At 41.0% G+C, this 25,561-nt stretch overlaps 1 protein-coding gene across 2 annotated transcripts in view; it reads right to left on the reverse strand.

The window, feature by feature from the left end:
* Positions 1–23,057: 23,057 nt before the first annotated feature.
* Positions 23,058–25,561, reverse strand: part of CDH17 (cadherin 17) — a 62,839-nt gene continuing 60,335 nt past the window's right edge. For both annotated transcript variants that reach the window (XM_023648693.2, XM_070222300.1), the window contains exon 18: positions 23,058–23,948. In XM_023648693.2, the coding sequence (XP_023504461.1) occupies positions 23,851–23,948 (98 nt within the window). In that variant the 3' untranslated portion in view covers positions 23,058–23,850. The remainder of the gene's footprint in view (positions 23,949–25,561) is intronic.

Here is a 25,561-nt window from a genome sequence, read left to right on the forward strand (position 1 = left end):
GGCAGAGCCAGGAGAGAGAAAGACCAGACTCCTTGATGGCACAATTGAGCCACTGAATCAAACAGCCCTGAAACTTGAATTCTTCTGGACGTCCTGTTATGTAAGAAAATCAATGTCCTTACTGCTTAAGGCAACTTGAGTTGGATTGTTTTGCTACTTACAGTCAAAAGGATTCTAACTGATACACTGCTATTATTTTTCCCATACGGAGATCAAAAGTCAGACAGCTAAGTAACTCACTGAAGAGTTGGAGAGCAGAATTCAAAGCAAGGTCTCTCTGATCTGCAAACCAGTCTGAGAATGGACTGATGAGGATTTTAGGCTGGTTACTTTTAAAAACTGCACATGAGAAGGAGGCTCTGAGGAGTGGAATTTGCTTGCCCTTTAATGAGAGACATTTGCATTTGTGAAGGAAGTCTCCATGGCGGGGGGGGGGGGGGGGGGGGGGGGGGGGGGGGGGGGGGGGTCTCCCTCTCTGCACCAGGAGGAAGGAGGGATGGCCTTATCTCTGGAAACTCTTAATGGGGAAGGCAAGGACTTAAGTTGTTTACTGTCTGGCAACCTCATGTAACTGACCCCCCCAACATCCTCCTTTGTCTTTAGCTGAAGATAACATTTAAGCGGTGGCTTCTGCCATTTACTTAATCAGGTTTGATTCTTATCTAAAAGTTATAGGACCACCCAATAACCAGACCCTACAGGCACTGATACCATTTTAACAACTTTTTTAAAAACATTCTTTCTTTTGTCTTATAAAGAGATAACTCAAGTATCTATGCCTCAAATTTAGCCCTATCCTGAACCCATGTTTGCAGCAGTGGCAGCAGCAGCTTCTCCTGCCCATGGGTCCTGTCCCCATGCCAGTGGCAGCAGCAGCTCTGACTGCCCATGGTTCCTGTCTCCATGCAGCAGCAGCAGCTCCTCCTGCCCGTGGGTCCTGTCCCCATGCTATTCCATACTATTCTCTAAATAAAAGAGCACTACTGCCAGACCTTGAGAGTCCAAGAAATCTTTCTTTCGACTCCTCACCTCACCAACCCAGCATCATGGACCACACATAGCAGGGGGGAGAGCCACAGAAACAATGATCCAGACTCATGTGGGGGCTGCAACAACAGAAGGAAGCTAGTGTAATTTTGAATGTTCTTCCTCAGATGTGAGAGAGGTCTCCAAAGCAGCCAGGCCAGCACAATATCCTGGCCTTTGGATGAGGGGCAAGGAGTGTGCATAGAAAAGGCCCCAGGAGGTCCCTTTGGATGCACTAAAAGCAACTTGACCAATTTCACAATAGTAAAAATAACATTTTCACAGAGTTTTTCCGTATCCAAGGTGCTTTTCTGATACATGGTTTTAGTTGATCTGATTTTTTAAGTATCCTGTTGAGGCATGCATTTACCTCCATTTTACAGATGGACATGAAAGAAACTGAGGCTCTGTGAAGTTACAGGACTTGCCCCAAGTCTCTCATTAAGTGGTGGAACTTAGGCTTGAACCAAAGTCTGTCTGATTCTAAATCCATGCTCTTCCCATGTCACTGTGTTTGTCAATATGACTCTTGTTCCTGCAGGTGACATGCTTGAGGCCACGTCTTTTAAAAACATTTGGCAACACTTTGGGGAATGGTAGCTTGCATGTGATGCAATGACTAAGTGATTTAGAGGGAGGTCTATACTCCCACCCTTCTAGACGGGAAGAAAGGAGCCAACTGCCTTGAGAGGTTCCAAGTAAAGTTCAGCCCTGGAGCCAGGAATTCTTATTGTCTGAAAACAGGAGAAGCCTTTTAGGGTAAGCTGGAAAGCCTCAGGCAAGGAGCCCCTTAGCCAAACCTCCCACAGGATTAGAATTCTGCAGTGCATGGACCTTTAAGTGAAAAGCTCTTTGCTCCCCACTAGTACCCTTAGGTCAAGAGGGAGGACGTTCCCAATATCTCTGTTTGTACCTGGCAAAGGAGCCACGCTGAGAAAAACTGTGCCATAAATCAGTGGAGAAATTCAAGCTGTTAGTCTCCTAATGTTACTTGCTGAGGTTTCTCTTTGGTTGTTTATAAAGAAGATTATAAATTGAGTTTCCTCAAGCAAGCACGCACTCACTCAGAATATTCTGCCGTCCTCACCAGCAGCTGTGTACACTGAGGGATTCTCTGTGGCACCCCTCCCTGACATTGCCTTGGGATGGTCTGCTTGTGATTCTAGTTTCATAAAACACTTATTGAGCAGGGACTGAGTACCAGACACTAAATATAGCTTTAGTCCTTACAACCCTGTGACAGCAGGTATTATTATCCCCGCTGAGCAGATGAAGAGACTCAGGTCCACGTTGACTTGCTCAAAGATGCACAGCTAGAAAATGGTAGAAAAGACATCAATTCTGTGAGGGTCTGCTTCCTTTGCAGGTACACGCCCTAATTCTGTGACTAGCCCATAGTGATTACGGTGGCAAAAGCAGATTTCTAAGAAGTTCTAGTTTATGAGCCATCAACTCTGCATACATATTCTGCTAGTACTTGGTGGAATCAGGGTTGCCAAAGACCAGGTCTTCAATGAGTTTCAAGTCTAGTGGAGACTGCTGTTGTAGAAGAGACTTCTGGTTGAAATCCAATATTCATTCTCCTTTTCCTCTGGAGAGAGACAATTTTTCAGTGGGTGCATGATTACCAAGCCAAACAATGTATTTCCCAGCCTCCTTTGTGGCTGGGGTGGCCCTACAACAAAGTTCTGGCAGATGTGATAGAAGAAGAAGTGATCTGTGCAACTTCTCTCTTGGGCCTTTAAAGAGTAGCAATGTCCTTACCCTTTCTCCTTCTTTTCTTTCCTGCCGCTTGGAACGCAGACATGATGGCAGGAGCAGGAGGCACCATCTAGAACCATCAAGTGGAAGCCACATATTAAGTATGGCAGAGCAGCAACATAGGAAGAGTGGGGGCCCTGATGATTATAGAGCTGACATGGCAGCCCTGGACCATCTCCCTGGATTTTTACCTGAGAGAGAAATCAACTTTTCATTTAAATAACTGTTATTTATGTCTCTTTGTTAAAGGGGCCAATTTTACATCCCAATAAATAGAAATGTGAACATAAATACCTATAAATCAATGTCTAATAACTTGGCAGCTCCTGTCTGTGTAATGGTAGCACCCAAGCAAGATGTCCCCCATTTACTCCTGGGAGCCCCCAGAAGGACCTTCCCGAGTGAACAAGTGCTTCACAGTTTGTTAACATATGTGCATACTTGCTCCATTCCTCCTTTTCTGCTCCCGGCCATCCACAACACCTTCACTATGACAAGCCTTGCCATAGTCATGGCCCATCATGAGAAGGCCACCACCCAAGCCAAGTACCATCTCCCCCTCTTCCAAACTTCTAGGTTTCTGGTGAAGGGAGGTGCAGAAGTTCTTTGGAAAGACTAGAATTGACTCTCTTGCAACTCTGGTCACTCTCTGTCTCCTGGAGCATCTGGGCAGCTCTACACCGGTGTCAGCTTTAGGCTCTCCCTCTTCACCATGGGCACACTCAGTCCATAAGGCCACCACTAGGGGAGCAGACACCAAATCATCCCTTCCAACCTCCTCCTCCTCCTCTTCTCCCTGCCCCCACCAAGGCTTCTCCTCCTTCACTGCTCACCAACCAAAAGCTCACACACATATGAATAAAGGCATTGAGGGTGTGTGTAGGGGGATCACTGACAGGAGACAACCAAAGTTAAACTATATATATAGCCCAAGGTGACTAGTGTGTGTTGGGGTTGGGGGTCCTGTATTAGAGGAGCAACCACAGAAGGCTTCATGGAGGAAGCATTATCTCCAGATCCAGGCCAGTTACCAAGAGCTTGGAGAGACTTCTAATTTTCCATTCCTCCAAATTCTTAACAGGTAGCTAGATGACAGAGCTGACAGGAAAGCTGGTAGACAAACTGAAGAGTCCATCCTTCCTTAATCCAATTGTTTTGGTTCATTTATCAAGGTTCGTAAACAAAAGTACTTAGCGGGACCATAAGGGAAATGTCAATGATTGAAGCGGAAAACTGGGGACACAAAACTCACCCCGGGGACAGTAGATGTTCAGATCCTGCTAACTGTTGCCATGTAGGAATAAGGACCCAGAGCAGATTAAATCAGATTTGTCAAAGAAAATGACCAAGACATCTGAATTTTTTATGTGAAATATCCCAATTTTTAAATGCTGATCATTAACTCAAATCTTTTTAAATCACTAAGTGAGCCAAATTAAATTCATCTTCAGGCCACATTCTGCCATTTTGAGCTTATGTTTATATCTGTACTCAATGTTTGCTAAATACTTGCTTTGAGCACGGCACTATATTTACCCCAGGTTGTACATATATATATGTGTGTGTGGAGAGGTGTAAAAATAAGGTCACTGCCCTCAAGGAATTTATAATGTAGGAGGACAGCTATGACATAGACATGTGCAACTGCAGGGAGGAGGAAGTCACATCTTATTTGGGGGAAATCAGAGATAGCTGCCTGGAGGAAGCACCTCTTCCAGGAAGAGGAGCCAGAGGAGAGAAATTTCAGGAAGGGTGAGATGGCTCAACAGCACCAAATGCTACCCAGACAGTACGGAGGACAAAACCAGGGAAAGGTTATTGACTTTGACAAATAGGAGGTCATAGGTCACTGAGGAGAGGGTATTTTTAGAGGGTAATATGACTGAGGCAGTGGCAAAGCTGAAACTACAAGAAACAGCACTTGTTGGAGAGAATTGACCACTGTGGGAAGGAAATAGGAAGACAGTTGGAGGGACTAGCAAACTAGAAGAGACAGAGAGTCAGTGAGACTGTAGGAAAAAGGGACGTAAGAGAGGGAGAGGTGGATGACGGTGGAAAAGAAAACTCAAGGGGGAAGAAGGAGAGGATGGAGCCAGCGATATGAGTAGGGGGTTAACCTTGGTCAGAGGAGGAAAGGTGCTGTGAAAGGAAGGAGTCGTCTCTCTGAGGATGTCAAAACTCATAAGGCAATCCCCACAGGTCCGATTTCTAAACAACATCAGAGAGAAAGCTGTGCTGGAGAGTTGTAAAAAAAAAAAAAAAAACCTTAAAATTATTTCCATGGAGGTTCAATCAAAGAATAAATCTTTTTGATTGTAGGAAACATCTTTGAGAAAATAGGAACTCAATGAAAAGTTTCAAACAGAGTTGGAGGCAATACAAGTAAAGATGCATAAAATTCAGCTTGGCTAAAGATGAAATCAAGAATGGGATTAGCATTAAGTATATCATGGAGAATGGAAAAAATGTTCCAAGAGTCTATATTAATAGAGTGGGGTTATCTGTGGAGCAGAAAGATAGCCAATGACTCCCTTGTTATGAAACAGAAAACAAGAGGATTAGACTGCTGTAGGTTGTTTTGGAAAGGAGTGGGAAAGTGTCTGTTGCAGGGCCACTGCCTTTCCATTCTCTCATAACTGCCTCTGCCATTGCGAGAAGTCAGCATTGTTCCTCTCCTGAGCTTGATTTTAGTTCTCCATTGACACTAGCTCCATATCTGACTTGTGCCAGCTACCTCTCCTCAATGGCTTCCCAGAAAACGCCTATAACTGCCTTGCCCTGGCATGTTACTATCCCGCTAGTTTGATTTTCGATAGAAAGATTCAGTGTTTTTATTTGTGCTGCTTGCCCAACTCGTGACCTCCAATAGATTTCTGTAATTGTTACTAAGGTGACATCATGGGCAGAAGATGACCTAGAAATAACAACTAGCATTTATTATGGAACATACCTACTATGTGCCAGGTAGGGTTTTAGATACATACATTATGGCATTCAATCCTAGCAGTCAGCCTCTATATAATCTCTGCCATTTATCAGCTGTGTAACCTCAGGAAAGGCTCTTACTCTTTCTTCAATTTCTGCATCTTAAAATGCAATCATAATAATAGAATCTATGTCATAAAGTTGTGAGAGTTAAATGAGTTTAACATATTTAATGTGCTTAAAATAGTGTTCCGTATGCAGTAAGGTCTCAATAAATGTTTACTATTGTTATTATTATTATTAAGGAGGAGCCATTATTATCTTTATTTTACATATGAGGAAATTGAGGCACTCTTGTTTAAGTTATTTCCCCAATGTCAACACAGCCAGCTGGTAAGTGGTGGAACTGGGTGATGCCAAAGCCCTTCTTTGTATACAAGAAACCAGTTAGAATAGTGAGCTAATAGAGCTCCATTTTTCTAGAAAGAAAGGAAAGCCATCATGGTTGTGTGGGTTCTAACCTCAATGCCCCTCTTTTTCAACTGGAAGTGGCATATGACTCTGTCTTACTTCATTTGCATACATGCCCAGCTGGTTTGCATGGTTTTGCCTGGGCTTCAGTTGTCTTGTGAAATTCTGTGAGCTCCCTTTCTTCCAAATGGTTAGAGCACAAGCCATTTATGGGAAAAAATTTCTCTGAACCTTGACCACAAATATCTGCTAAACAAGGAGTTCTTCTGGGGAACTCTGGTGGTTTGTCATGTGGAAAGAAACACGGGTCATGGGAATTTCAAAGTAAATCACAGAAGCAAAGATTCCTTCATGTGAAATACTGCCACAGTCTTCTGTTGGAGAAATATTGAATGTGCTTAATTTACTTTTCCTTGTCCTCTTAGGAGTTGACACCTTCTCAGTCTATATAACTCTAAAATGTTTCAAGACTCCTTAATTCGTGCTAAAACTGGTGCTTAACAAAGTTTTATTATGACGCATGGAGAATCACAGCCTAGATTTAACCATCCTGATGTGTAAGAATTCCTGTATTGGCATGCTGTCTTTCTTTCCAGTGGCCAAAATGGATTCTGAAGCCTGTTATTTGTTCCTCCTCTGAGTCTTCACTAGATAGCTATTATTGTTATTATTATTATTAATCTATTGATGTCAAAACTCAGGTTCACTGATGCTGAGGAATGGTTCTAGGATTTTATAGCCAGTGGAGGGAAGAGCTGAATCAACATCTCTCTTTTTGTCTTTTTTTTTTTCTGCTTTTTCTCTCCAAATCCCCCCAGTATACAGTTGTGTATTTTAGTTGTGGGTCCTCCGAGTTGTGGCATGTGGGATGCCACCTCAGCATGGCCTGACGAGTGGTGCCATGTCTGCACCCAGGGCCCGAACCGGGGAAACCCTGGGACGCCGAACTTAACCACTCGGCCTGTGGGCTGGCCCCTCTCTTTTTGTCTTAGTTGCTGCCTTGGTTATGGAAGTATATAAATGTGTCCTAGACTTCTTCTGTTACGATCACGTTTGCTCAAAAGTAAATAAAAACTCAACCTCAAATGTTTAAATAAATAGGAATTTTTCTCACATAACAATCAACAGAGGGCATTACTGATTCAACAGTTCAATAATGCTAGGACTACTGTCTCATTTGCAGAATGGCTGCTGAACATTTGTCTCCTTTTATCAAGGTGTTTCCCCCACCCTTAGCAGACATCTGCTTATAAATCGTTTACCGGAATGGTGGCCTATGGCCACCCTAATCTAGCTGCAAGGGAGGCTTAGAAAATAAGCAAGAGAGAAGGGCACTGGGAATGGATGTTGGGTGTTGGGTAAGCCAACCCACAGTGCCTTCACATCTGAGTCTTGAAGGCTATGTTTATAAAACTCTTATATAACTGACTCAAGTCGTTTAATCAAGTCAATGAAAAAATATTTGGAGATTTGCTTGGTGATGTAGCCATCAACTGCAATTGTATATTTTATTGTTCAGTGGGTTGTTTGGCTTTATTTGGACAGTCTAATCCAGCTCAAATCTTCTGTAATTTTGGTCCACTGATATATTTAGGTAAAATCTGATCCAAATCAATGGTTTTCAATAGGACACAGTGGCTCAGCTATGTTGACTGCATATGAATCACCTGTTTATTCCTGAGACAGTTTTGGTAATTTGAGACTTTCAAAGAGGTTTTCCATTTCATCTAAATTTTTTAATTTGTTAGTATAAAGTTGTCCGTCATATTACCTTATTGTCATTTTAATGTCTGTAAGCTCTGTAGTGATATCCCTTCTTTCATTTCTGATACTGGAAATTTGTGTCTTCTCTCTCTTTTTTTTCCATTTACTTTGGGTTTAATTTACTCTTCTTGTTTTTTAAGGTTAAAGTTTAGATCATTGATTTTAGGCCCTGCTCTTGTCTAATATAAACATGTAAAATTATAAAATGTCCTGTAAGAACTGCCTTGGCTACATCTCACACATTTTAATATGTTGTATTTTAATTTCCATTTAATTCAAAACATTTTGTTTCTTTTTTGTAGTAGTGTCTCATTGCTGTTTTAATTTGGAATTTGCTGATGACATATGGTGTTAAGCACGTTTTCATATGCTTATTTGTCTTCCATATATCTTCTTTGGTGGGGTGTCTGTTCAGATCTTTTCCTGTTTTTTAATCAGTTTGTCATTTTCTTATTGTTAAATTTTATGAATTCTTTATGTATTTTGTAAAACAATCCCTTATCAGTTATATCTTTTGTAAATATTTTTTCCTAGTCTGTGACTTGTCTTTTTATTTTCTTGAGCTGCTCATTTTTTGAAGTTTTTTTCTCTGTGCTTCAGTTTTGATAAATTCTATTGTTATGTCTTCAAGTTCACTCATCTTTTCTTCTATAATGGCTAATTGGCTATTAATACTGTCCAATGAACTTTTAAAAATTTCACATATTATGTTTTCATCTCTAGAGTTTCTGCTTGGGTTCTTATTTATATTTTCTATTGATCTCCTCACTATATTTTTTCCTTTAAATACTTGAATATAGTTATAATAGCTGTTTTAACATCCTTGTCTGCTAGTTTCTTTATCAATGTCATTTCCAGATCTGTTTCTATTGACTCCTACTCATGCACCACATTTTTCTCCTTCTTATTACGTCTAGTAAATTTTTATTGGATGTTGGATATTTGTGAATGTTACTTTGTTGAGTGCCTGGATTTTATTGTATTTTTTTAAAGAGTGTTAGGTTTTACATTGCAACCAGTTAACTTATTTGTTTACCTCTTCAAAGCCAGTTTTTAAGCTTTGCTAGGGTGGGCCTAGAGTATTTTTCACTCCAAAAATGGTAGGGCCCTATTATTATGATGTGACTCCTCTGGGTTCTCCACTGAATGTCGTGGGTGATCAAAGGGGATTCACCAATCTGGTTGGTCGGAGCTCAAATCTCTCCCTTCCCTGTGTAAGCTTTGGGAATTATTCAGCTTATAACTCTGTGGTCCTTCAGTGCCCAGCCTTGTGGAATTTCAGACTCTGTGCACACACACCATAGTACTCAGCAAAGACTCGAGGGAAGAGCTACACAATTTTTTCTAGTTCTTTTTCTCTGTTACTCTCTCCTTTCTGGAACTCTTTCTCACAAGTTCAGCTGCCTCAGCCTCCCCAAACTCTTATCTTCACCCTTCAATTCAGGAAGTCTGCCACACTCTCTTTGGATTCCCCCTTGCTGTGTCAGTGGTCCATAAATTGCCTTTGGGCAGAAGCCTGGGGCATTCACAAGATTCACAGGGCTCACTTTGTCTCTTTCCCTTCTCTCAAGAATCACAGTCATGTGCTGCCTGTTCTCCAATGCACAAAAACAATTATTTCATCTACTTTGTCCAATTTTCCAGATGTTTACAGTCTGAAGTTAAGTCCAGACATCTTGCTCCATCTTCACAGGAAGGTGAAGTTTCTCCAGATGATTTTTAATATGTAGCCATGGTTGGGAACCACTGATATTAATAAATCTGACATAATTCTTATCTATATTTTATCAACATTATGATGTTATTAACAGAATCACTAGGTCCAATTTAAAAATATCTATTTCTGATAACATTACTAACAATACATAATATACTGTACCAAGCAGCCTGCTAAGGGTTTCATTTACATCAATTCATTTAATCTATATAAATACTATTATTAAACCCATTCTCCAAAAGAAAAGCCTGACATTCAAAGATATTAATAGTTTTCCCTGTGTTATATTGCTAGTCAATGGTACAGTAGTCTCCCCTTATCCACAGTTTCACTTTCCACAGTTTCAGTTACCCCCAGTCAACCCCAGTCAAAAAATATTAAATGGAAAATTACAGAAATAAATAATTCATAAGTTTTAAATTGTGCACCATTCTGAATAGTGTGATGAAATCTTGTGCTGTCCCACTCCATCCTGCCCAGGATGTGAATCACCCCTTTATCCAGTGTATCCATGTTGCATACACTACCTGCTACCCACCCCCCCTTAGTCATTTAGTAGCTATGAGATCTACTATTGTGGTATCACAGTGCTTGTGTTCAAGTAACCCTTATTTTACTGGCCCTAAAGCACAAGAGTAGTGATGCTGCTGTGGGTGCCTGGAATTGGCCACTCCCAGATATGTCTCTTTGGCATGAGGATTGTTTGGGGCTGGTTGCTTTTAAGAAACTGCAGACAGGAAGGCAACTCTGAGGGGTGGAATTTGCTTGCCCTTTATTGGGAGACATTTACATTGTAAGGGAAATCTCGATCTGTAAAGGTGTCTCCCTCTCTGTACCAGGAAGAAGGGGGGATGACCTTCTCTCTAGCAACTCTTATCAATGCCAAAGGCAAGGACTTAAATCTGCATCTTTTTTTCTGTACTTGTCTGATAACCTCCTGTAACTGACTTCCCCCACCGCCAACATCCTCCTTTGTCTTTAGCTGAAGAGGATATTTAAGGTGGTGGCTTCAGACATTTTGGTGAGTTGCTCAGCTTGCCTGAGCCTCTCCCATGTATACATGTTATAAAGCCTTGTTTAATTTTCTCCTGTTATTCTGTCTCATGTGAATTTAATTCGTTCTCCAGCCAGAAGAACACACAGTGGGTAGAGGAAATGTCTTCCTCCCCTACACTGGCAATTTGGATATACCAAAGAGGAGCTGTAAAGTGCTTCCTTTAAATGAAAAGGTGAAAGTTCTTGACTTAAGAAAAAAAAGAAAAAATCATAAGCTGAGATTGTTAACATCTACAGTAAGCTTTATTACTATATATATATACATATATATATATATATATATATATGTTTTTTTTTTAAAGATTGGCACCTGGGCTAACAACTGCTGCCAATCTTCTTTTTTTTTTTTTCTGCTTTTTTATCTCCCCAAACCCACCCCCCGCATACATAGTTGTATATCTTAGTTGCAGGTCCTTCTAGTTGTGGGATTATTACTATATATTGTTATAAATGTTCTATTTTATTGTTAGTTATTGTTAATTTCTTACTATGCCTAACTTATAAAATAAACTTTATCATAGGTACTTATTATAAGAAAAAACGTTATATATAGGATTTGGTACTACGCACAATTTCAGGAAAGACAGTGGGAGTCTTGGAACATACCCACCATGGAGAAGGGGGGACTATTGCATTCTAAACCAGGTCTTGTACTCTTAAACACTATAATATAATGCATTCCAGGGAGCTCATTTGATGGCACATAGATTACAGAACCACTGCCCATCCACATTTAAAGCTGGAAAACCACATTTGAGTAGAGGTATGTTAGTGGACACTGCTCATTTAGTAATGATCACAAAGACAAAAGGATATTAGGAAAAATAGTATGCCTTGATATTTTGAAATGGCCATATTGATAATCAGATTATTTTAACGGCCCCCCCAAAATTATCCCACTAAAATTTTTAAACATCATTCTGCAATACAGTGAAGTTGTCATCCTTACCCCATCCTGAAATTTCATTCCATCATCAACTCCTACCTGAAAATTAAGATCCACAGGGTCTAGGATAGTAGAGGATCAGAAAAGAGAGATCCACTAATCTGTTGGGTACATCATTTGGTAATTTAAAAAAAGAAACAGAAATTTTTCATTTTGATGAAGCATCAGAACACTGAGGTCAAAATGGTTACCTCAAAATATTTCCTATATCAAAAACCACATCCAAGTGGCTGTGTTAGTCAATCTTGTTGAACGTTTTTCTTCAGGTATCTTTCGTTAAAAGAGAAAGTGACTTTAAAATAATTCTCGGGGCCAGCCTTGTGGCGCAGTGGTTAAGCGCACATGTTCCACTTCAGCGACCTAGGGTTCACTGTTTCGGATCCCCAGTGCGGACATGGCACTGGTTGACAAGCCATGCTTGGTAGGCATCCCACATATAAAGTAGAGGAAGATGGGCACAGATGTTAGCTCAGGGCTAATCTTCCTCAAAAACAAAGAAAACAATTCCCATTTTAAAAGATCACAATTTCTGGAATATTTTGTTTTGGCTCTTAGTCATCTATTTCACACCTTTAGTCAAATCAGATTGAAATTTTCTAAATAGATCTTGAAGCAATAGAAGTCATGAATTAGGAGACCAAAGAGTAAATGGAGTGTGAGAAAACATCCACCTTCTCAGCCTAGTCATTTAGGAAGGATGTCTTCTGTGTCCATCCATAAGTCCATAGGGCCAACACTCTTTTCTGCTAGGTGAGAAAATGACTACAATGCGATCTTGAGCAATGACATAGCAGTATTTCCTGAGGTAAATGAAAGAAATCTCTATGTAGTAATACATATTCCTAACACAGCAAATGATTGCAGGAATGTGCTTGTATACGCATGACTGCTGGAGGCCTCGGGTCCATGCTGGCTATTGGCAAGAAATGTCAGGGTTTTTTGTCATGTGACTCTGTCCTTAGGGCAGCTCACAACGTGGCAGCTGGCTTCCTCCAAAAAAAAGTAAATGAGAGAGCCAGAGTGAGCCAGAGCCCAAGAGAGAAGCCACAGACTTTTTGTTACCTCATATCAGAAGTGATGTCCATCACTTATGCCAGATACTCAATGCAGCCCGTACTCATGGTAGGGAATTATATAAGGGTGTGAATGCCAGGAGTTGGGGGCAATTTTAAAGGCTGCCTACTGAATTAATCTCGTATGCATATTGCAACTATTATCATCCAGCTTACCACTTTGTTGTTAAATCCACTTGACACTTATCAGTCCTGTTTTCCACGCATCTTATTTCATTTGACCTTGTCAGCCACTCGCTCTTTTTTTACAACTTTCTTCTCTAATTTTTGTCAACATTTTAGTCTGAAGTTTTTGTCTTACTTTTTTTGGCCACTGTTTTTATTCTCTCTTTTAGGGCCATCTTACTCTGCCAAACTTTAAGAGTTTTCACCTTATTCTTGTCATCAAATGTCATTTATCCATGTATTTATGTATCAATGAAAGGAACATTTAGTGAGCATCTGCCATGTATTAGGTGTCCTGACATTAACTACCAATTGGCAGAACCATTTAAATATTAAACTCCTTTGAATCAATCAGTGGTCCAAGGTTTCTATATTCACCTGATTGGCTCTGAGGGCAGACGTACTGGAGATTTCTTTTAACTCCACTTTCCTTGTGTTAAATCTGAAATCACCTGCACAAGCAGCATGGTAAGAACAGACCATCCTTCTTTATTGTTTTCCATTTTGCTTTGGAACATACTACGTGGCTTAAAAAGTTGGCGATGTTTGTCCTGAATTCGCTCATCTGAAAGTGATTTCTGTTGAGTAATTTAATGACTGGAACATTTCAGAGCCTTCGCCAGGGTGCCAAAACTTTTAGCATAGTTTGTGAATCCTGCATCACTCTCTGGCTGACTGTCCCCAGCTGTTGGGGAGCCTTTACCAAGTCTCTTTGTGACTCCACGGTTCTGGTCTCACAAAAAGGTTTTCATACCTTTCGTTTCCTTAAAATATTTTCCAGTTGATCTTAGGATCAGGCTCTAATCGTGGTGAAATACCAGAGACAAAATGATCCAAGGTGGGTAAAAAGCATTGTAAACTTTTACTTAATAATCTTTTGGTGGAAGAGTCCCTGAAGCTGGAGTCTGGGAAAATTCAAAATTCCTTCTGAAGACCTGACAGGGTTCTGTTGAGTGAGACAATTAATCTGCATGAAAAAGGAAAGGAATTTGGATGAACAAAGTGGTTGTTACCACTACTTTCTGCCTGCTTCTTAGGAATAAAAAAGCAATAAATAGTAATTTGTGGATTAAGTAAATAAAGCATGAATCCAAAGAAGATGACCTTAGCTAAATTCAGTGTCCTGATCCAGGGAGCAGATATCAAGTCAGCTATTGAGCTGACTCCAGATAAGGCTCTCACTGACAGAGCAGGCCTCGCCCTACACCTTCAGGGTGAATACTCCTCACCCTCAACAAATGCTTTATTCCTTACTTCTCTCTCCTTTCCTTCACTGTGAGCATTTTTCCATGCTTTCTTTATATTCTAAAGATGATTTAATAAAAAGGCAGTGAGCATTACTAATGTTAAGCTGTATTAAAGAGCTGGGCATATGTCAAGAAAACTATTCAGGGCAGGATTCCAGAAAACACATACCCAAATGATTTCATTCCTAACTCCATTGCATGGTGTTGTCCTTGGCTGAAATGTGGCAATTAATATTCCCTTCAAATTTTGAAATAGCCAGAAACTTCTTAAAGGATTGAGGTTTGTGGCAAAGACATTTGCTTAGATTTTTGAATTGTTGTTCCATTATAGCAGAGAATTATTTTTAGTTCATTCTTCCATATTCTTGTTCAACAATGTCTAATCTAGGGTAAGGAGAGGCTTCCCAAATTAAGTCACAGATCAGTTAAGGCTAAAACGAGATTTCTGCTCTTTAATAGTCTTTGACAAGGAGGACTTGGATTTCGGTTTATATGATTAACAGGCAACAAATTTGGGCTCAGGTGAATTGAGGCAACTTGCTCTGCTAAAAAGAGCAGAGAACTGAACTTGTAGAAAGTCTTGGAATGCTTCAATTTAATTCAACATTTACCAAGAAGCTGTTTTATTGAAGATTCTTTGCTGGCGACAGATTTACAATAATAATAAGACATGGTTTCCTGCCCTCAAGGAGCTCGTTGTGTGTTCTTGATGGGGATGGGGTGGGAGGAGGCAAACACATGAATAAATAACAAAAACAAGACTTGATACTCTATAGAGAGATGTCCTTCTAGACAAGTAAAATAGATAAATGCATATTGAATATCAGGCAGAACACATATAAAATGGTAACAAGTCTTGACTTTCAAAATGTATAGTATGGAAATTTATGAAATTCAAAGTTGTGCAAGTACATAATTCAGTGAGTGAATCAAATGATCTGTTCTATTATATTTCTGTGTGGTTAAAAAAAGAAAGGGGGCCGACCCGGTGGCATAGCAGTTAAGTTCGCGCACTTTCTGCTTTGGCAGCCCAGGGTTCACTGGTTCGGATCCCGGGTGTGAACCTCTGCACTGCCTGTCAAGCCATCCTGGGGCAGGCATCCCACATATAAAGTAGAGGAAGATGGGCATGGATGTTCACTCAGGGCCAGTCTTCCTCAGCAAAACGAGGAGGATTTGGGGCAGATGTTAGCTCAGGACTAATCGTCCTAAAAAAACCAAACAAAAAAAGGAACAGCTGACTGAAGACACTATAACTGGTGAGATCTATGTCTACTTCTAAAATCTTTGAGGGGATTCTAAAATTTGGCCATCTGAGGTCCTTTCTGGACATTGGGAATTGCTTTGTCCATGACACCCAGTGAAAATGAGGACAGCATCCATAATGGTTTCCCCAAAACATCCTCATTCCTAGGCTGAGGAGCTGTATGAGAGTTCAGTCTCATTATTGTGTCCAGTCCCCCAAGCGAGCCCACCAAAGCACCTTAGGAAAAGAAGGCTGGACAACTGGCCATCATGGCCTTAGGCCATTGTCCAATAAGTACAAGGGGAACTCTGGAGGTGAGGAAAACTGGGATGATTCCAGATACTGAAAAGGAAGATGCTTCAAACCTGCATGGAAGAGAAAGCTATTTTTTGTCCTCTCACAGACTGCATTTTCTTCCCCAGCTGGTTTTTCCTCCCTGTCCATCCCTAAGTCTCTGAATTCTGCCCACCTGGTTCAATGCTTACGTCTCCTTGACAGTTTCTGCACACATCAACCTCACCATTCTTTGAGCAGTTCAGCAGCTAAGTATTTTCTGTGTCACAGATGTACATCTTGGCTCCATAATTAGATTCTAAGATAAGCCATTTGTCCGTTCAAATATGGAACATCTGCTATATGCTGGGCACCATGCTCAGTGTTGGGACACAATGGTGAACAAGTTCTCTCCCCTAAAGATACAAACTAACAAAGGACAGAATTACACACTATGAAAAGTGCTAGCAAGGAAATTAATAGGCCCTGTGTTGTAAAATAACAGGCAGGGCATCTCAGAGGAGGTAACTTTTATATTGGGACATAAAGCAAGAGAAAAGGACAGCCACACGACAGGGGCTGGGGTAGAAGAATGTTCCAGGCAGAGGCACGTGTAAAGGAAGAGAAGTGGAAGGGGTTCGACCTCCTCAAGGAAGTGGCAGATGGTCAGTGTGACTAAAGCATGGTGAGCAATGGGCAGGAGGCAGGAGATGGTGTCAGCAGTGGGCATTCATTCATTCATTCAACATTTGGTGCTCAGCTCAGGACTTCCTTCAATTGTCCCCTCGATGCACAGCACAGACCTTTGCTCAGACTCTGAGCAAATACTCAACAGTTGAAATAGCTGAGAGGTCCTAGTTTTGCACCAACACTTCCAGAATCTCCTGCCCATCAATCATCATCTGCCCAATGTCAGTCTGGACTCCCAAAGGTCTCTCTTCGGTCCTTGTGTTTGACAATGTCCAACCCTAATTCATGCTTCCCTAAGGAAATGGAGAGCTCAGTGAATAAGAATGACTTTCGTGAGTGCATCTCATCACTAATTTGCTTCTCTTTTTTTCAACTTTATTGAGGTATAATTGACAAGTAAAACGGCAAGATATTTAAAGCATAGTATGTGATGATTTGATATACGTAGACACTGTGAAAGGACTCTCCCTATGGAGTTAATTAACCCATCCATCACCTCACGTATTTACTTTTTTTTTTGGTGAGAACATTTAAGTTTTACTCCCCCAGCAAATTTCAATTATATACTACAGTGTTATCAAATTAACTCACTTCTGAGAGGTGGTCCAGCAATGTGGTTAAAACTGAAATTTGGGAGCTGGGCTGCCAGAGATTCTTATCCTGCCTCTGTCCACTAGCTGTGCACTGCAGGGTAAATCAGTTCACCTCCTGAGCCTCAGGTTCCTTTCCTGTAAAATGGGCCTAATAAGAATGCTTTCTCATAGGGTTTCCGTGAGGATTAAATGGGATGATGCATGAAAAGCCTTTAACATAGCACTTGACACATGGCGAGCATTTAATAAATGATTAGCTATTGTTACAATATTATTAGTATTATCAGCCATGGCCCTTAAATATCCAAAATTTCCCAATTCCACCCTTCCTTCTTCTATTTGGAGAATCCCTAAGGCGCACTGGGTGCCGCCCATTCTATGAGGGGTTCACAGAGGACCTCAGGCCGAAATGATGAGTGCTCCTCTCTCTGCCACTGTAGCAATTCGAGTGCTCCATCTGGTGATGCTTGCTACTCTCTGCTTTGCATGACAATTGTTTAGGTCTGTCTTCCTTGTGCAATTGTGAAGTCCTAGAGAACAGAGACAGTGCCTTTGTGTAACAACTCTTGACTCTAGAATTCACATTTTAACATCTCTGAAAGTAAGGATGCACCTTACTAACAATGGCATGGCAAAGTTAATTGACAGTGCTATGTTCTTTCTTAGCATCACATAAGATTACAATGCATCTTACAATTGATGGCACCTTAGATTAGATGAAATATTGTAGATTTGGGCCTGGGCCTTAAAGTAAGGTTGCTGGGGTCACTTATTCCGTATGTGACCTTGAGCAAGTTACTTAACCTTTATCACAGTTTCTGATCTGTAAAATAGGCATAATAATTGCATCTCCCTCATACAGTTGTTGCAAGGAGTCAATGACAATATGTTGTAAGGCATTTAGAATAATGCCTGACACATTGTAAACCTTGTAGAATTGATTACTGTGATCTGTATTCCCAGTGACCAACTCAGTATCTGGCCATAGTGGGAGTCGATAAATGTTTGACAAATAAGTAAAACAGCAAAAGAGCAACTGACAGCCATGAGAGCACAGGCTCAGATCTTCCTTCAAGGGCCCTGCTGCAGGAACTAGCTGATCGCCACTCCCACCCTCAGGATCACACCACCAATCAGCGACTGGGCACCATAGGGGTATTAAGCTGGCGGGTTTCATCCAAATCTCTGTTTGGGCCCTTGGCATCTTCCCAGACCAGATTTTCTCAGAGTTGTGTGATGGCCTGAGACTGTTCTAACAATCTGCCTTCCTTGCTTCTTTGACAGCTATCAAATTTCCATCATGGTTCGGGGCTCCCTTTGCCTTCTCCTGTTCCTCCTCTTTATCCCTTACAGGCCTTTCCTCCCATAAATCTTTTCCTTGTCTAATTCTATCTTGGCCTCAGCTTATTGGAGGCCCCTCCTTGAGAACACACTGGTACCTACCTGGACCCAAGCAAGTTCCCTGCCTGGACAAGTGTGGTACTGCCAGGAGAAGCTAAGTTGAGAGGATGGAGAATAGCCCAGGAAGAACTCAAACCCTGTGGAAGTCTTACCCCAATGCCAACATTTGGCACAAACTATGGCAGGACTTCGGCAAGCATGCACCAGGCCACATTTGCTTACAAAGGGAAATCACTCCCCCTTGTAGGCCCCAGGAAGGCTGTCTGAGATCCCACTTTGAAAGGCAAAACTCAGCAGGAAACCTCAGCCAGGGTCTCTCCTGTCCTGCCCCAAAGCCAACCTGGCAACTTTAAGAAACTTTCCCTGGTTGTTTGTGTCTGCTACCAACCATGGCCATGCCTGGCTTTGATTAAGCCTGAACAGAACCACAGGAAATTCTGCCTTTGGGATCTTTTCTTGGCCAGGAGTCAAAGAGGCCCAGTTTTATCTTCTGTTTTCAAAAAGACATTCATTTCCTCCCAGTCCTGTGCTTAATTCAAGAAAGTAACTAAAATTGCTAGGTAAACACATGTGCTATTTTTATTCCCACCTCCCATGTGCACACCCTCTTCTCTTCCAAATGTAGCCTTTCAAATCCTGGACTTACACAACAGCCCAACTGTTGCAATGGGAAAAATGAAAATAGTTTCTCTCAATCAGATGATCGCTTGTTTCTTATACCTGCCCCTTCTCCGCCTGTCCTTCCTGTCTCACTGCCCACTCAGCTGGCTCTCCCAGGGTCAGGATCACATGAGAAAGGGGGGCTTTGGTTTCTGTCCAAAGAAACCATTGACTATTGGAGACAAATAGTTCATGGAGGCCTCAAGTGTGACTTGAGGTTTAGCCATCAGCATTATTAGACCTGGATTCCAGGCAGCCCCTTACCTTTTAGAGTTATCTACCATCTCAGGAAACTATCCTCCTTGTCTTAAGGGTCCAGATGGCTTACAAATGACTAACACATAGCACATACTCAGGAAATCATTTTGAAATGTCAAATGGAGTATCACGCTAGTATGTAAAAATGGAAAGCCAATAAAATGGGAAGTAATTGTGTTATAAAAAAGTAGGCTTTGTTTTTTACATTGTCCATAATATTTCTTTAAACAGCTAACTCTCCAAGCACAAGTGAGTCACCTTATACAAACCCGTACTTTTAGAATAATTTTTGAGAGATGCATCTATGGTGAAGAGGGAAGCATTGCTGCTCATTGCTCAGCTCTGACCTACAAAGGGGCTGCTCTCCTGCAGGTGAAACCAGCTGCTTTCTTCTTGGCTTCATAGTTGGAGCTCGCAGGTTCCAACGTGACGGCAGAGAGACCTGGGTCTGGCCCCACCAGGCTGCTGTCTGAAGGATCTCTGTATGGCCTCTTGCCAGTAGCCCCTGCTACCTTCCCTGAGGTCTGGATCACTCATGGTCCGTGTTTGCTTCTGGGCAAGGGTCTGGGAAGGACTGGTTTGGGTTAAGGGTGCCCAGAAAGTTGAGAGAATTAGGGAGCTGATGTTGTTCTGAAGAAGGACACTGATTCAGAACCTGAAAAGAATCGTATTCCACACCAGCCTGGTACTAACTTGATCCTACAGGGATTGTTTGGGATGAGGGTTCTCAGCTGTGGTTGCACATTAGAATCACTTGGGGAGCTTTTTTAAAATGCTAAAGTGAGGGCCCCCTGCCCAGAGATGCTAATTCAGTTTGGGATGACACCCTGGAATGAGTATTTTTGAAACACTCCCCCAGGTGATTCCAACATGCATCCATTGGGAACCCCTGTAGTAGACAGCTGGTCATCCAACGGCTGATCGCACTTCTTGGGACTCAGCCAGAATGAGACAGGCTTTTGTCAGGAGAAAAGTGGGAGCAATGCAAGTGTCTTGGTTTCCTCACCACAGGAAACTCATATGCATTGTGTATACGTTGTGTAGTTATCTTTGCATGTGTGTAAAAATGTACATTTATGTGTGTGACTCACATGAATTCAGACAAAATAAAGAATAGCATTAGCCTTGAGATAGTCTCCTCATGAGGTAACTTCTAGGTTTGAATGCTACTTTCTGTTTTTCTCTCAGTTATTATTTTAAAACTTGTTTTAAAACATTGATATTATGGACAAATATCGGATGATTCCATTTATAGGAGATACCTAGAATAGTCAAATTTCTAGAGACAGAAAAATTAGAATAGTGGCTGCCAGGGACTGGGGAAAGGATTGGTAAGGGGAGTTGTTGTTTAGTGGTCAGAGTTCCGTTTAGGAAGATGAGAAAGTTCTGGAAATGGATAGTGGTGATGATTGTACAACAACGCGAACGTATTTAAATCCACTGACCTATACACTTAAAATGATTTTTTTTAAGTTGAATTGTAAGATATTGTATCTTTTCGGGTAACTTTTAAGGTTAACAAGCTCCCATGGTGCACATAGCATTGTACAGAATCCTGGAAGCAAATCGTTTCCTTCTTGCATTAGGTACTTCCAAGGTAATCTCAGCTTCTCGCCTGAGGGTTAGCTAGACCATAGACTGACACCCTGAGACCTCCACTCAATTTACCGCTCCCAGAAACCCCTGAGACTTGCTACATAGCCATCCACAAGAGTTGCCACCTATACCTCCCACACCCACCCCTGAGACCTTCTCAGTCTCACAGTTGTTTCTTAACCAGTCAGAAATTCTTAGGGATCTTTGTCACTCACATGCCTCATTTACCACTATAGCCAGCTCTGAAGATGTTTGAGTGGAGTATCAGGTTTTGTATGTAGGAGAAAGGAATGTGGTGAAGTGGGAGTTTAAGGAGTCTTTGAGGATACTTTAAGTGAACATAAAGAATGAGTTAGTACTAATTTTGTCAAACAGGTGGCACTTAAATGACAACAGCATAAATAGCCAAAACAAATTCACTATTTCATTTATTCATTCTTCAAAAAATTATTAGGGAGCCACTATGAGCCAAAACTTGTCATAGTGGCGTGGAGAGGATTCTGAGAAGTCCCAGACTAATTGGGGAGATAAACGGGCACTAATTGTAGAGCATGAGAAAGGCCGTAAGCGAGGTGCAAATATCCACTCTTTTGGTTGCAAGGAGCAGAAATCCATTGAGCTTTAAGTGAAAAAGCAATGACCTGGCTCACAGGATGGAAAAGTTCAGGGCAAATTTGGCTTCAGACACAGCTGGATCCAGGTACTCAATATTCCCCCAATTTTCTCCTCTCATCTCTTGACTCTGTGGTCCTTATTCTGGGGCAGGCTCACCTCTTGTGGTGACTGGAATGCTCTAAAATTACTTCCTACTGCTTTAGCAAATTCATATAAAGAGAGCTCTTTTCCTAAAGTTTCTGTAAAATTCTAGAAATGAGTCTCACTGAGATAAAGTGCCCATCTCTAGAGCTGGGGTATGGGGATAAACAAACTATATAGACTGATTGGGGTTGAGGGAGATGTTTCCCATGGGAAATGGAGCTGCTCTTACCAGAAGAGGGAATGGATCCTGGCCAGACAATTTTTCTCATTGCAGTGTAGAAGTTTAGATGAGGCAGCGGCCTGGTCTTCTGTAGGAAATCAGAGAAGACTTCCCAGAGGCAACAGTATTTAAACTGATCTTTAAGCCCTTAAGAAAGGGTGAGATCTGGTCGTGGAAGATAGAGAAGGTTGAGAGGGAGGGCCCACCCAGGGAAAAATCAACACAAGAAGTATGAATACGAATCAATGATCTCAGATGAGAAGAATTGCTGTATAATCTGCCTACTATTAGGTGATACAAGTTGGTCCAAAGAGGATAACACCGAATTGAGACAAGAGAGACGCCTGCGCTCACCTCAGCAGACCTGTTTCGGGACTGCCTCAGTCTTCAGTAACGATAAGATTTTTTGAAAATAAGGAGGTCAAGCAATAATAAAATTTTAAATAACTTAAATGTCGTGTTGCAAACTCTCAAAAATACGCAAGTAAAGTACCTAAACAAGCTGCTGAGAAATTTAGACTCTTCCTTAGGTTGGGGGATAATTTGTAAAGTAAATTTGCTTTTGCCACTCTTGGATTTTTGTTTTCTTTTGATGTATCTTTTAAAGTGTGGTGAGACAGGAGAGAACCTTACTCATTAGGAGACTTCCAATGAACCGTGTGTGAAGAAAGAGGTAAAAAGAGTTTGAAGCACAGGATAATATAAGAGAAAGCAATTCTGAGGTCTTAGAAACAGTTTGGATTTTTTTTGTTTTACTTTTTTGACTTTAAAAAATATAATAGAAGCCCACAAAGAGGATTATTTATGAAAAGCACAACTCTGTGGCCTGCTTTAGCCATCATTGTAAGAGCACCTTTTTGGACTTGAGTTATTTTCCAGAAAATTCTTGAAAATTCGAAGAGGTTGTGTAATGTTGAATGCTTTCAAAGCTCAAATCAGGAGCCAAACAACAACCATGGGCCTAGAAATGCTTTCAAATCTCTAAAGTTCTCTTGTTTAAATTTTTAAAATTCCTGGCGTATCTGCCTTGAACCCCTCAAGCCACAGTCATGAGAGGAGTGAATTTTTATTTCATTGTAGACACCTCCTTTCCAGCTAATTCTACATGGGAGACAATTTTGATAGATGATAGGTAACCATTGTTATCCAGTCCTTCCCTCAACAAATGCAAAGAACCAGGAAGCGGCACCAAAGAGATTTGGAAAACAAAAACAACCACAGCCAACGTTTATTCTTGATCTTTGACACTACTTCTTTCATGCTTCCTTATTTTCCTCCACATGTTAAATATACAATAACCAAAACTTTATTAATATACACATGCGCAGCATGTAAGCGTGGTAGGTCGTGAGTAAACCCGGTCCACGGTTGGTTTCTGCACCAAGGTTTATGAAGTAGGCCTCTGTGTGGCCTGTGGCCTTGTGCCATTCCAAAGTGGAAAAACCTTAAATGAAGAGCAACATAAGCCACACGGGACTAAAGAAGGCTCATAACACTGAAGAGTTTCTGTTCAAACTAAGGGACAAGTCTGCTTTTATTTTTTCCTTGAGACTTCACTTTGTTCGTTTCTCCAGCAAATGTTTTAAAATTAGTAAAATACCAAAGGAGACATGAGCAAAGAGACATGGAATGGAATCAGATAAAGCATAAATGGAATCCAGGAAGTGCTGTGTTGGACAACTGATAAAGTTCCTTGATGAAGAAAAAGGAGCAGAATATTTCATCAGCCCATATTTCCCTAGAGGGGCAAAACACTTACATTTTGTTTTTGGATAAATAGCTAAGGCTTTTACAGAGGGGAAAAGAGTCATGGGAAAATGGAAAATATCTCTAATGTCTATAGCACACAAAATAACTAAGAGTAATAAAATATTAAAGAGCAAAAGGGTATCTGTAAAAAAAATTACAGTGCACATGTTGGATGAAATGTAAAATTATGGGATTAAATGGTTGTGTTACTGAAACAGCACTTGGTACATAAACTCAAACATTCCTTTTCAAATTCACTTTCTCAGAGGTTTGACTTCAGATGCCTGAGCACTTTCGACATTGTCTTTGCCTTTATTCTTCATTCGGATAAACACCACTGCTAAAATTATACCTAAAAGAGAAAACCCAGGGTCAAATGGATGGAATCTTAAAATGAACTGTCACATTCATTTAGAAAGTAGGATCCTGGTAGGAAAAAATGACTCATGTAACTTCATTTTTGTTTGTGGGTCAACAAAGTTTCATTGTCCTAGTGAATAAGGGATTCTAGACACTGGCTTTCTTGGATAAGTAAGTTTATCGCTTATCTTGTTGTTAATAAGTATGAATCAAGTCCCAAATCATTTCTGAGCTGGTGCCTATTGCTGGGTCTCTATCAAGGAATATAGGACCTAATGCCTGCACTGCTCTGAAAACTAAGTGAATAAGCATCTGATAGAGTTCCTGAGCTTTGCATATATTCAATAAATGCTGATGCTAGTCCTTCTTCCCCTTCCCTAGGGGAAAAAGTCCAATCAGAACAACCAGAAAGCTGTTCTTTGACCTGCTCACCTACCTAAAGCTTACTTTCACTGTGTCCATGCCAAATATCGCATTTTCTTTGGCTTTTTCCACATGGCTCCAGCTTGAGTAGACTACCTAATCTTTCTGGTTTCTCCCATCTCTGAACTCCTACAAAATTACGTTGTGCATTCTAACACTAAACATGTACTATTCATCAGAGACCAATATGGGAAAGGGAGTTGTTTAAGGAAATTAACCTGGCAGTAAGTTTACAGGAGGAATCATCACAGAAAGACTGGATGTTCAGAGACCCATTAAGAATCTTGCAATAATCTCAACCTTATTTTGAAAAATGTAAGAATATGAAACTGTAAGATCCTATTACTTCTATCTCTAGATATCCCCAAACTCATCCAATCCCTAAATTGTGGTAAAATTATGCGATTAAATGGTCATGTTAGAAAATTGATATTTGATGCATAAACTCAAAAATCCTTACAAGATGGGAGGGCACATAGAATAAGAAAAGGCATAGAGGTAGTGGGGATCTTGGTGAGTGGACCTCAAAAAGCCAGCTTAATTAATATGAAAGGTGTGCACCAGACTGCAGTCCTCAGGTAGAAATGATGGTCACCATGCATATGTTAGGATGGGTAATGGCCACATCATAAAGGCCCTTGCATGTCATAATAATGATCAATTTGGACGGAAGGGTATAAGGAAATGAAATCCCTTTTAGAGCTGTGAATTAGAGTCCAATGTGACAGATTGGGTCATGGCAGAAAAGACCAGATGCTGAGAGAACAATTAAGAATACTTAGAATAATCCCAGTCCTTCTTTTGAAAGAGAAAGGATGTGAAATGTGTAAACGCCTTCACTCAGGTGCACATGAATTGATGAAGAATCTATTTCTAACACTTAACTTGTGATGAGGACAAGAATTGAAAGAGGGTTATCGTATAGAGGCACTGAGCTGTTCACAAAAATGAAGACAGCTAGAATAGGGGACTCTGCTGTCCAGCCAGGCCACAGGCCAAGCCAGAGTGGAATTATTCTGGGGCAATAAAGAATCAGGGTCCACAGTCACACAAATATACAGAGGAAAGTTCTGCAAAATTTCAGGTATGTCAGCATCTCCACTGGAAGGCTAACTTCTACCTATTCCAATAATAGCAGACTAGACCATAAGGCTCCGGGAGTGCAGCATCTGTGTATGTCTT

The sequence above is a fragment of the Equus caballus genome, chromosome 9 (genome assembly GCF_041296265.1).
Source record: "Equus caballus isolate H_3958 breed thoroughbred chromosome 9, TB-T2T, whole genome shotgun sequence".
In the NCBI taxonomy this organism is placed as follows: domain Eukaryota; kingdom Metazoa; phylum Chordata; class Mammalia; order Perissodactyla; family Equidae; genus Equus; species Equus caballus.